The sequence below is a fragment of the Lutra lutra genome, chromosome 5 (assembly GCF_902655055.1).
Source record: "Lutra lutra chromosome 5, mLutLut1.2, whole genome shotgun sequence".
Lineage (NCBI taxonomy): Eukaryota > Metazoa > Chordata > Mammalia > Carnivora > Mustelidae > Lutra > Lutra lutra.
In genome coordinates this window covers 121862408-121875124 of record NC_062282.1, presented here as the reverse complement: position 1 = coordinate 121875124, position 12717 = coordinate 121862408, and the positions used below count along the sequence as shown (strand labels likewise).

Below are 12717 nucleotides of genomic sequence, written 5' to 3'. Positions count from 1 at the left end.
TTTTTAATTCCATCAATTATTTGTAGTTTCAAAAGAATGTTAACCTATCATAATCCTTTATTTGAAATGAAAAACGGATTTAGGCCTAAAGAATATCTGTGAGTGATCTAAAGAGAATGCATAACACTGATGGAGATCCACAAAGAAAATGTATGAGATCTCTTCAATGTATGCTTCAATGTATGCAGAAAGCTTATGGGTTAGAAAAGACCTCAACTGGTGAATAAATTTGCTAGAGCTGATGTCAGATGGATTTGAAAAGATTATTTTGCTGATAATTTTGAAACACTTTTCCATCTGACTCACCAGACTGATAAAAGGCAAGGGAGATGATAATCTTGAATCTTCATAGCAAAAATGTTGACATCAATTTACAACTTGCTGAGGGTCACTTTGACTATCATTAACTCATTTAAAAATATGTGATGATTACCCAAAAGTCTGGGATTATAACCACTTTTGTCTACTAATAGTCATTGTCATCTCATTATCTGCCAAGAAAAGCTTCTATGCATGAATTCTTCAAGTCTTTATAACAGTGTTTCCTAAATTGACAATTAATTAGAATAGAGCTATGTGCCCAACTGCAATGAACTGCACTGAAGCAAAGTGAGCCACATTTTAGTGAACATTTGCTTATTTCTACCTAATTCAAAACACTATTATCTAATCCCCAAATCAGGCTGGACCCTCCTTCGACACTCAATTATTCTTCTGTGTACTTCCCCCCGAATAACAACTTACCAAGCCTCTCAGTAGCCTGTACTGATAGAGATGGACGCAAGGCCCCTATTCTAAAGAGCAAACATCCCTTAGTCCCACTAACACTCAAATACTCTACACTCACTGAGTTGTTTTTTTAAACTAGCCACCCAGTCTAGATACTAAAAGGATAATGTCAGTGGCCCAAAGGGCTTATGTACTTAGCATTTAATTTAAAGGCCAGAGAAAATAGTGCTAACAAGTATAAAGTGGAATCAGCCTAAATTCATGGATATTGTTTTGATAAATGTTGAACATACTAGTTCCTTCCACCAAGCTCCATGGTCCATAGCAGCCCCCTTTACTTAACCATTGAGGACATTTTGACAATTATGGAATGAGAAGAAACTAGACAAGGATTACACTACTTCTGTCTTCAAATCATACTACCAATAACAAGTTAAAGAAAAATCTTTAAAACATTTAGCTGTCCTCAATTACTCCCACTAATCACTATGCATTTTTCCTCTAAAAAGAACCTAGGAATGGTGTAATGCTGCTGAGATGATGACTGTTCTAACAACTTTTTTAAATTTTATGAAATAACAGTGTCAGCTGTGAGAAATACCATGGCCCAAAATCTCCTTGCCCAGTGAATGAGACCAGAGGCAGCTGGTCTAAGAAACACTACCACGGGGGCACCTGGGTGGCTCAGTGGGTTAAGCCTCTGCCTTCGGCTCAGGTCATGATCTCAGGGTCCTGGGATCGAGTCCCACATCGGGCTCGCTGCTCCACAGGGAGCCTGCTTCCTCCTCTCTCTCTCTCTGCTTGCCTCTCTGCCTACTTGTGATCTCTCTCTGTCAAATTAAAAAAAAAAAAAAAAAAAAAAAAAAAAAATCTTTAAGAAACACTACCACGCAGCCCTGGTCAGTATTTGCTGCAAGGGCCAGGAAGGAAAGGAGCACACCCAATCCACAAACGTACCCATTCTTTCACTGCACTTCCCATTCTCCTGTTAGCCCAGCTTTGAAATTCTCCCCATAGATCATTAGGAAGCCTTTACCTCCCTTCATCCCAGATCACTGGCTTGGCTTCCGTGGACAGCACCAGGGGTCTAGAGAAAACTCTGGACCATCCAAACCCTCAATTTACAAAAAGGCCAAACAATTAGCTTAAGTTTTATTTTGGTGGCTGCATTCTTGAAATTTGTGAAAGGAATGCTCAGGAGACCCTCATTAAGCAATACGCACGAAAGGAAAAGAACTTCAAAGGGTCTTTTACTATTGAACTTGCTTCTGTCACCATTGTTTTTTCAAACTCCCTTAGAAGCCTGAACTTTCTTTATTTGGTAAGTGAACTGGTTTCTTCCCAGTTTAGATGCTAAGGCTGAAATTTTTAAAAACTAATTGGTTCATTGTTCAATCATAAGCATTAGCAGAAAAGGGAAGCAAAACCAGGCACTAAAAAATAGTAACTGCGATCACGATGCTCCTACAAAGTCAATGGCTCTACATTCCTCTTAGAAACGTTTTTCTTGAAATCTAAAACATTCAGGAAAGTGAACAGACCTTTTTTTTTTTTTTTTTAAGTGGTCTCCATGCCCAATGTGGGGCTTGAACTCACAATCCTGAGATCAAGAGTTGCATGCTTGTACTAACTGAGCCAGCCAGATACCCCCAGGAAAATGAACGGTCCTAACTTAAAAGAGACAATGGATTTTTTTACTATCAGAGAAAAAAGTACACTGTATGATTTAACTTGTGGCAAATGTTTTCTATCTCCTGCCAGGGCTTCCAAACGCCAGTTTTAACTCACTCATCCCCTCAACCCTCAATTGCTTTTCTCTAACCAGTCCCACCTGCTTGCCCCTTCCAAACCCAATTCCTCCATCATTCGACCTCATACGTCAGTGTCCTGATCCCCAAAGTAAACTCATTTCTCAGCCAAACATGTGTAAGGCTCAAGATATGACCATTTTGGAAATCTCTGCCTATCAGCCTCCTGCTTTACCTTTAATCTCTACATTTCTTTCATCTTCATTACTAACTCTTAAGTCCCAGTTTTCTCTAAAGATCTTTGGGGTTTTTTTTTTGTTGTTGTTCTGTTTTTCCTAAAGATCTTTGGATTCAAAGTCCTACAGGTGCTCCCAGGACAATCACAAATGGATTACAATGAATCAGGTTACAAGGAAATCCTTACCATCCTTCCATAGACTAAGGAACAAAAACTATTTTGTTTCTGTCATATTTGCTGAATAGAAAGACCAGGGCAATGAGCAGCTGTCTTTACAAAGTCCACTAGATACGCAAGTTGCTGAACCACCACAAAGGGGCTCCAAAATTTCCCTTCATGCCCAATCCTGGTTTCTTTTAAAGATTTTATTTATTTATTTGACAGAAAGAGATCACAAGTAGGCAAAGAGGCAGGTGGAGGGGGGGCGGGGGAAGCAGGCTCCCTGCTGAGCAGAGCGCCTGATGCGGGCTCTATCCCAGGACCCTGAGATCACAACTGGAGTTGAGGGCAAAGGCTTAACCCACTGAGCCACCCACGTGCCCCCCTGGTTTCTTGTGAACACTCAGAAAATGTATATATCTAGGGATTCAAATTAAAAAAAAAAAAAAAAAAAGACTTTCTCTGGTTGCTCCAATAATATTATGGAAAGATCTACTAGTATTATTAGCTTTAGTTCTAACCTCCCACAGTCTTCAAGACATGAGGTAACTGACAGAACACAGTGACACCGTCCTAACCTCAACTGCCAAGAACCATGGGCCTAATCCAGCTCCATCATAACTTCAGGAGTAACCCTGGCTGAATTCCTCCATATCGCAATTTCCTAATACTTCCATAGAGAAGGTTCAGAATGCTGTTGGTTCCTAACAGGAGTACTACACTGAATCATCACAAATGTGAACTTACTGATGACATATGTTACAGGAACAGGTTATAAAGACAATCTGGTACATCTATTTCATAATTAGAAAACTATCTTAAAGTTTTATTGCTTTCTTGTTTCTTCTGTATTTCCTAGTTTTATATTAGCATGAAAGCAAAACTAGATTTTTCCATTTCATTTCTCTTATTGAGGTCAGCATTATCTGCTGACAGGTTTGTGGGTTTCCTGCAAGTGTGTCCAGCAGAAAATCTACTTGTAAGTGGGCATTCAAAAGACAGTGTTCACATGAATTACTGAAGAGGAAATCACCCCTGGCTTATTTCTGTATGATAATTTCCTTATAACCAATCTTTCTGGTTATGTATTTTTCAGCTCTCAAGGATCCTCTATAGATAAGTGATAATCACTGATTTTAGGCATGCCTGAGTGGCTCAGTTGGTTAAGTGACTGCATTCGGACCCCAGAGTTCTGGGACCCAGTTCTGCATCAGACTCCTTGTTGAGTAGATAACCCGGTTCTCCCTCTGCCTGCTGCTCCTCTTGCTTGTGCTCTCTGTCTCTCTCCCTCTGTCAAATAAATCTTTTTTTTAAAAAATCACTGGTTTTAATCATTCCTAAAATACGCTGTTTGTCTCAAGACACACTTTTTTGGAAATTGTTATGCAAATCAAAGGACTTTCCCCCCCACTGCTTTCCTTAAAAACTGAATAGTTTCTAATTATATCCTCAACCTTATAATATTAAAAGATGTTAACACTTGATCTAAGTCATATTTCACTTAATTAAAATAGAAAAATCAAGACAGAAGGATAAAAACATATTTTTACTTATATTCCATTCATTACAAAGAACAACAATGATCTTCCATTTTAAGGATTTTCTTTCAACGTGGCCATTTATCATAGAAAAGAAATACACACACACACACACACAAAATGTGGTAAGCTCATATTTTTGACTGATCATGCTATTTTTTTTTTTAAAGAAACGCACAGCTATAGGACAACTGTTATTTGTAAGATCAAAAGATGAAATCACAATTTGATACTGCCTTACAACCCATGAATATCGAATTTGTTCTCCAGACCTCCCATTTTGGAAGCTGGGTGATACTTCCAATTGGATGCCAATCCGAAAGCAAAACAAAGATAGTTTGCAAGACAGGTAAATCCCCCTTGTTTGATTATATACCAGGTGGTACTACCAAAGTGATTCCTGGCAATTTTGTTCATAAGAAAAAAATGATAAATATATATCAGGGAAAAAAAAAAAGTTCTTCTCCATATAAGTATGCTTCCAAATCCTGAATTTGCTGACCTAATAAAGTTCTCAAAAGCTCCCTTCTGGTGAATACTTCTAGTATCCTCAAAATGAAGTCGCACATTTCTAGCCCAAACCTCAGAACTCCTTGATCAGATCCTAAGACTGAGCCTTGGCATTTACAGTCCTTAACATGAATTTAAATTATTCTCAAATACCATAATCTTGCATGTAAAGGAGAAGAAATAAAGAGAAATAAAATCATCAAATAACTACTTGCCCCAATCTAGTACATCTATCAAAACATCTAGAGAGTTGCCATCAATTTTTTTTTGTTTTTTTTAGTAATATATAAACCACTACTTCCTAAGAGTTTCACCTCTAATTGCCTAATAGGACATAATAGTTACTGCCAAACCAATCTTGAGTACTAGTCCAGTACATCTTTCTCCCCATAAAAAAAGTCACCAAGAATCCAAAGCCAGACTGGATATAGTCTGCAGTGTAATAGTCAGCAGTCCCCTCCCAAGGGCAAGATCAAAAATATCTCCTGAGCCAAATGGGAATTGCTGGCACTAAGGTCCCTTCTTATAAACCCTTTCTGGAGAGAAGCATTTTAATAGGTTGTAGCAGTATGTTACCTGGACAGGTTAACATAGGATATTCATCAAATGAACCCAGTATCAGCAGGCAGAGAGCAGGGCCCAAGACAAATGAGACATATGAGCAGCAAGTTTTGATGGAAAACAGGGAAAGCACAGAAAGCCCTACTGAAATAGATGAGTACTGAAAGTTAAAAACGACAAAAGAGAAACTATATCTGCCTCTTTTACAAATTTCTAGGTCAGAGGGTGAAACCATTGACAATGTTTTAATTGAAAGACAAGTGGTTCTGAATTGCTGAAATGGTTTTGCTAAGCTTTCACACCTCTCTCTATAAGCAAGGCTATATGAAAAAGTGTAAGTGGAGAATAGTTTATTAGAAGAAGGTGAATGTGCAACAAAAGCCAATATCAAGCTTGATAAATCCTGTCATTATAAATTCTAGGGATAATTAAATACTCTGCACCAAAAAACCCAGACCTAGGGAAGAATTAGCTGTACATATCGTTTGTACTAAATAGGATTAAGTAAAAAGATAAACCTACTTAAGCAAGTCCTGTTTAAAGACACTAGAAAAATTCTACAGCTATCCTTCAAAAGTTCTGAAATAAAAAACAGTCTACCTTAAACCTGAAAAGCATCTCAAGTTGCTAGAAGCTAATTTTTGGTTGGCTTTAGATGTTGTGGTTTCTATTTCCTTGTTAAAGGACACTTAAGATAAGCCCTCAACAAGTGATTAACACATTAACTAAACTGATGCACTGTCAAACTGTTTCCAGCAGATTCTGAAAATCTGGAAGACAGATAGGAAAAGGATTAAAAATTCAACTTCCTACATCGATATTGAAGCATTCCTCCCTCTTTGTTCACCTCTCTGGGACTTTTCCATTGCCCTCTCAAATGTGACAATCTGCAACTATTAACATGTAGAGGAATAGATTTTAAAAGGGGACTCTCTGCTCGGCAGGGAGCCTGCTTCCTCCTCTCTCTCTCTCTCTCTCTCTCTCTCTGCTTGCCTCTCTGCCTACTTGTGATCTCTGCCTGTCAAATAAATAAATAAAATCTTAAAAAAAAAAAAAAGTGTTTAAAAGGGGAGAAAAGACCCCAGTTGGAGGATTTGCGAATGTACTTTAATTCTGTAGGCACAGGGCCACAAAATCAGCTAGCACTAGTCTTGACCAAATCGGTGACTCAGCCTTGCGGGGAATTTTTTTTAAGTGAAAGTTCACATTTAAAATCCTACAAACATAGAAGCTCTAAGTATTCCACCTAGGACAAAGCAAAAACCTTGGAATATTCATTTGAAATGATTTAACGATTTGTATTAAACATATTTTACACTTAAAATACTAGAAGGTCTCTAAGTTTACCTTCAGCTGTATTCCTTAATTCTCTTAGTAACTTTACCCAACTATTCTTAGAGCCTTAGAAATTACAAATAGAACCTGAATGAGAAAGAAAATTCAGAATTAAAGTTACTATCACTAAGCCTAATTAGACAGTACAGACAGGAAGATGGCAGTAGAATAAAGCATTCTGAATTAGGGGCAGGGAGAATATAATGAGTAATTTGCAGTCCCATGAATGAAACAGCATACAACAAAGTCTGGCTAGGGTTTGGGTTATAGTGGAGACATATATATATATGTCTCTATCTTTTGAGGGGCAAGTGGCACACCTAAACGAGAGCAGAGGTTGGCTTCTACTCATGCGACAAACTGTCTACCTGAAGTCACCAACCTCCCACAAGAAAACACAGGTCAACGACAGAGTGAATCCTCTAATTATAAAGTGAATTCTCCCTTACTGGCATTCCTCCTACTTTCTGTCCCAAAAAGGGAATCCGTATACTCAAGGCCACAAAATGGTAAGACATCTCACCCCTATGTTGTGACTCTGGCACTTCTGGTCCAAACAAAAGCCATCGGTTTTAACTAGGGTGGGATTTATTCTGTCCATTCAGTGAAGAGCTGTGGCTGTTTTGCAGGGCGTCTGCAGGCTCCTGCTTTGACTCTCGCCTCAAGTCACATTGTGATATCACCATGACGGACCCCTGATATTTAATGAGTCTTCGACTGAAAAAACTGGTATTATCGGAAGCCCGTGAAAGGAAGCTTGAACGACCTGCAGAGTGCCTCACCAACAGACAGGAGGGTGACAGTGCGGGCAGGCACCTCCTCGCAGTGCAGGACCAAGCAAGCCTTTATGCAAGTTTCCCTTCCTTCCACTAAATTAACCTGCCAAGCCCCCCACCCCCACCCCGCCCTATTAGGAAAAGTCACGCAGGCAACTCGCGCGGAAGGACAGGGGGGACAGCTCCCTGCGCACAAGAGAAGTTTGGTTTGGCCAAGGCTTAACCCTATCTGCCAAAAGAGCCGCGGCAGACACCACCTTCTCCAGGGGCAAACCCAGAAGGCCAACTTTCCCCTCCTCTGCGCAAAGCAGCCCAAACTTTGGTGTTCACCCACCTGGCCACGCAGCGCAGCTTGGGGTCTGGAGGCACCCGACGCCCCCAGGCCCTCGGCAGATGGTGGCACTGACCTTCACGCCAGCCCCCGGTCCCGCGCCGGCCTCTGACCACCCCCGCCCCAGCCTTCAGCTGCCTCCCTCAGTCCGTTTCCACCGCCCCCAAACCCTCGTGGGAAACCCACGGTGGGGGCGGCTGCAGTCCGACTCCGCGTGTCTCGACGGCCAACGTCCCTCTGCACCCCAAAAGAGTCCCAAACCCGACGCCTCTGGCTGCCTACTCACCGTTAGTAAAGGGATCCATTTTCCCCCCGCCGCGGCTCCTTACAGCCGAAGCGCCCAAGCTTCCTACTCCAAGAACTGAAGCGGCCCTGTCGACTGAGCATGCCCAGCGCGGCCGCCAAGGGCTGTCGGGGAGGTGCCGCGAGAGACGGCGCCGCTCCGCCGCTCTGAGGTTCCGCTGCTCCGGGTTTTTGCAACAGCTGCAGCAAGAGCTAGGGAGGCCAAAGGGAAAAACACCACAAGGCCCCGAGGCCAACTCCTCGGAGAGGAAGGGGAGGAGCGGGTTAGAGGTGGGAGCAGCCTCCTAGGCGGGGCCTGAAAAAGCCGCGCCCCTCCAGGAAGACCAGCCGCTCAGGTTCTTCAATACAAGGGGAAAGTGTTCAATCATTCAGCCAAGAAGACGGTCTACTGCATCCCGGCCCGGCCGGGTCCTAGGTGCCGGGAACCCCATACTGCGCCCCAAAACATCGACCACTGCCCCCTGTAGTGGACATTCCAGAGACAGACAATAAACACAGAAGGCACACAAGACTGAAAGAAATGTCCCGCTGAGCATTAAATTAGGGTGATGTGATGGGAGAGTGAGTGGATAGCTAGTGCGGACAGCTTGGTGAAGAGAGGCTTCGCCGAGAGGTGCGACTGAGGCCGCGATCTGGAGGTACAGCTGCCGCCGGCGGGCGAAGGTCGCTTTCCGGAATTCGAAGCTTCGGTTTCCCTGCGGAGACTCGGCTCGGGATTGCTCACTTCGCCAAGACCAGAGGGAGCAGGTGCTATGGGTCATCCCGGAACCGCTGCCGGCCCACACCAGAGTAGTCCCTACGGGCCTGAGGCCAGGAGACCGAAGGGAGGGCGGGGACTCCCGCTGGGCCCCAGACGCTAGGGTTCCAGTCCCGTCGCGGGCAGCCCTGGGCGCGGCCTCTACATGCAAGCGGATCACAAAACCTGGAGCTGGATTAGCCGGGGGTGCGGGCGCCGCAGTATGCGAGCAGAAGGCCTGCTGGAGCTGAGCTTTAAATCAACACCTGCGGCTCCAGTGGGTACAGCCGCATGGGGCCAGCGGACAGGACAGACATTGCTACCCAGTTGAAGCGGAAACTCTAAGTTGCTTCTGCCTCCTCTACTCTCGCCGTTGCCTCCAACCGCGAGCCTGCATTGTTTTCAATGTCAAATCCAGGCATTACCCGGAGAACCTTCGGGATGGAACAACCAGGGCCCCAGGGACCCCGGGTTCGTAGGGGCCCGCTTCCTTATCCCTTATTCGAAGTGTGCGCCGCCGCCACGCTCGCAGTGAAAGCCTCTGCCTTCCCAGCGCGCAGCCACAGCCTCCTTCCCTCCCCCTCCCGCCCCCCCCCGTACCCCCGCAGCCCTGGCCCCTGCGGCGACTTGGCTCTGGCTGTGCCTCACTGCGCCTGCCAACTGTCACACACTCCTCTGAGGCTGTTAAAAGCAGGACGTCGGGTGCAAACAAGCCGGCGGCGACCGCAAACAGCCTGGGCAAACAGGGACGGCTGGGGTGTCGTTTGACCCGTACGGAATTAGAAATTAGGTTTTAAAGAAGTGAAATCGGATTGCAATCGTTTATTTTTAAATGTCAACTGTATTAAATCACACTCTTAACATCCCATCTTTAAAACCTCCAATGGATACCCATCAGTTAAAATAAAAGTGAAACTCCTGGTCTAACTCTGGATCCTCCTCTACACGCGCTAAGGATGCTTTGGCCACAGAGGCCTTCTTGCGGTTCCTGGAAGTCCGCAAGTTCCATACAGCATTGTTAAACCCATTCCTCTAGCATGTTCCTTGCGCAAGAATGATTCCTTCTGCCTGGTACTTTGCCTGCTGGTATCTTCTTGTCCTTTAGGTGTCAGCTCAAATGTCACCTCTGCAGAGAGCCTTTCCCTGACCACACAACGGAAAATAGCCACAAACACAGTCTCCTCTCTAAAGACCCGGCCCTGCTTTTCTTCACAGCACACCTCACTCTCTGAAACAATGCTTCTGTTTGCTGTTTCATCATTATCAATCTCCCTCTCAAGAATGCAAGCTTCATGAAGGCAGAGTTACTACCTTTTTAAGGGCAGTATCCTAACCCAAGGTAAGTATGCAATAAATAATTTATGAATGCATATGGGAATATATGAAATGGTAGTTAGGGTTCTAGTTCATTTGCAATGTTGACTTCTGCCAGAAACAACAGTGTGTTTGTGATCCTTCCGGAGAAGATGTCTGTATCCTATGATACCTCAAAGTTACTCTCTCCCCACCACGTTAAGCATAGCCAGAGCCCTTAGCACCCTCCCTCCCCCAGGGCACTTCAGAATCCCAAACAGGAAGTGAACCACAGGGTTGGTGCCAACGGTGTTCAGAGGTTATATAGTATATGCAGGGCTGGATTTTGTTAAAAGGACTCCATACCTTATATTGCTCAGATAAGAGACTCATCCTTATACTTTAGGTCAGGTCATGTTCCTTTGGAGTTATTTTTGCAGCCAAAGCACTAAGTATCAGAGATATTTAAAACAACACAGAGTGTTAAGTCTCCTCACCTCACCTTACCTGTAAACCAGAGTCTATCATGCTTTTTAAGTGTGAAACATGTTATCTTGTGTTTTGTCTTAAATACCTAAATTCTGCAGGCTTGTGGTAAAAATGCTTCACCACTGCAGTAACAAATATAGGTGGGGCATCATGTCTTCCTGAGATTTGAGAAAGAGATAAATAACTTCTTTACCTCTTTGCCAACCTCTTGCCTTCCATCCCTCCCATTCCTACACACACACATTAAGGACATTTGCGGACCTGTGGTTTTGTAATGGAGGTAAAAAAACTAAGCAACCAAAATGTTTCATAATCCTACCTAATCTCAAAAGAATAATAATAAATTTTGTTTTGCTTTATTCTGGGATTTCCTTGTGGTATTGTTTTTGTTTGTTTGGATACCATTTTACGTTTGACTTCATGAAGACTTTCTGAGAAAACACAATTTCATAAATTTGCTGCTGATTCTGTTTCAATCATTAACCTCCTCTTATCCTCCTACAGAGTGGCTTCTTTAGTTTAAGGATCCAATACTTCAAATTATTATGAAGTTACTATTCATTATCAGAGGAGATAGTGTGACATTATCTGCTGTACCCATCTACTAGTTTCAAAATCCTTACCATTTAACATTTGAAAACAAAATATTTGGAGGGCAATTATAGAATAAATAACACAAGAGGAAAAAATGTAAGCTCCCTGAGTAACAAACAGCATTTATTTATAAAGAAGCAGCAAATTTGCTAAACAATGAATATAGAAACTTTCATCAAAATAAAAACTGGGTCTGCCATGGATCAACTCATCCAAGTCTCAATTTAATAGATGAGATGAATTCTGGAAAGGTTAGAGTCACTCACAGTTCGATGGTAGATGCAGACTGGAACTCAGGTGGTCTACGTTCTAAACCAGTGCTCTTGAGTTTATTGCTTCCCTATTCCCACAGGGAATTTAGGGCCAATGACAATAATACACAAGCAATAAAGGGTAAAGAGAATTATAGCTAAATTCAGGCTACTGGAAGACTCTTCCATTAATTATTTAATTGATGTTCCAGTTTAATTTACTGATATTCCATGTGAACTTTTAAGTTTAGCGTTATTAAATATGTTTTCTAATTATTTTGAAATAAACTAAACAATACATTAATTCAGTGTATACCTCAGGAAATGCTATTTATTCAGCACTCTTGAATAAATAGAGGATGCTGCTTGCTTTCAGGACAAAGATGACCACCATGAGGTTTCCAGCTATCCCAGACTTCTACCCAGTCACCCTAAGGATGAGAGGAGTCAATATCTAATTACACCTGTCACCTATTTTCAACACACATGCTCTGCCTCAATTAGTGATGTTTGAAGCTATCACAAATCTAGAAATGCTTAGAGCACTAAGGAAAGCAATATAATTATCCAACAGAGTTTTTGTAGAGCTTAGACATTAGCAAAAAGATTCAGCTAAATAAACGGAAAGGTTATTAGGAAGGAACAGTTATATAGTAGTTCAGATGCTTTGGGCTACAAAAACCAAAATGTTGAATCAAATTAGCATTTATGCTAATTTATCATCTCACATAAATGCAGAGATAAGACAGCCTCTAGTTACAGCTCCCAACCTTACCAAGAACCCCACTTCTCACTCTGTCTGCTCTGGGAGCAATTTTCCATAAGACTGAGTGTCTCGTGGACAGATAGGGGACTGCATCAGAGAAGGGAGAAGGAACATTTTTTTGGTCTCTTTATCCCCCATTAGAACCCTTCTTAGGTTTCAATTGCCAAAACTGAATTTTGTACATTTCTAAACCAATCACTGGAAATAAAAACAGGGTTACTATGAGTAATTCTTAAACAAAGCAGAGTTTAGGAATGCTGAGTTTAGGATCACTTCCTTGTTTCATAGAGGGAAATGGGGGGAACTTGGATAAAATCATTTTTATTATTTAAAAGAGAAAAGGGAGAGTCAAGCAACCAA

The 12717-nt window shown here is 42.4% G+C and overlaps 1 protein-coding gene across 2 annotated transcripts in view; it reads right to left on the bottom strand.

The window, feature by feature from the left end:
* The window catches only part of LNPEP (leucyl and cystinyl aminopeptidase), a 108111-nt gene extending 99774 nt beyond the window's left edge, over positions 1 to 8337 (bottom strand). Inside the window, exon 1 of one of the 2 annotated variants that reach the window (XM_047731278.1) lies at positions 8212 to 8337. In XM_047731278.1, coding sequence (XP_047587234.1) covers positions 8212 to 8230 — 19 coding nt within the window. In that variant the 5' untranslated portion in view covers positions 8231 to 8337. Of the gene's footprint in view, positions 1 to 7341; positions 7462 to 8211 lie in introns of those variants that run through there. The other variant, XM_047731279.1, reaches the window with a different exon arrangement.
* Positions 8338 to 12717: the final 4380 nt, after the last annotated feature.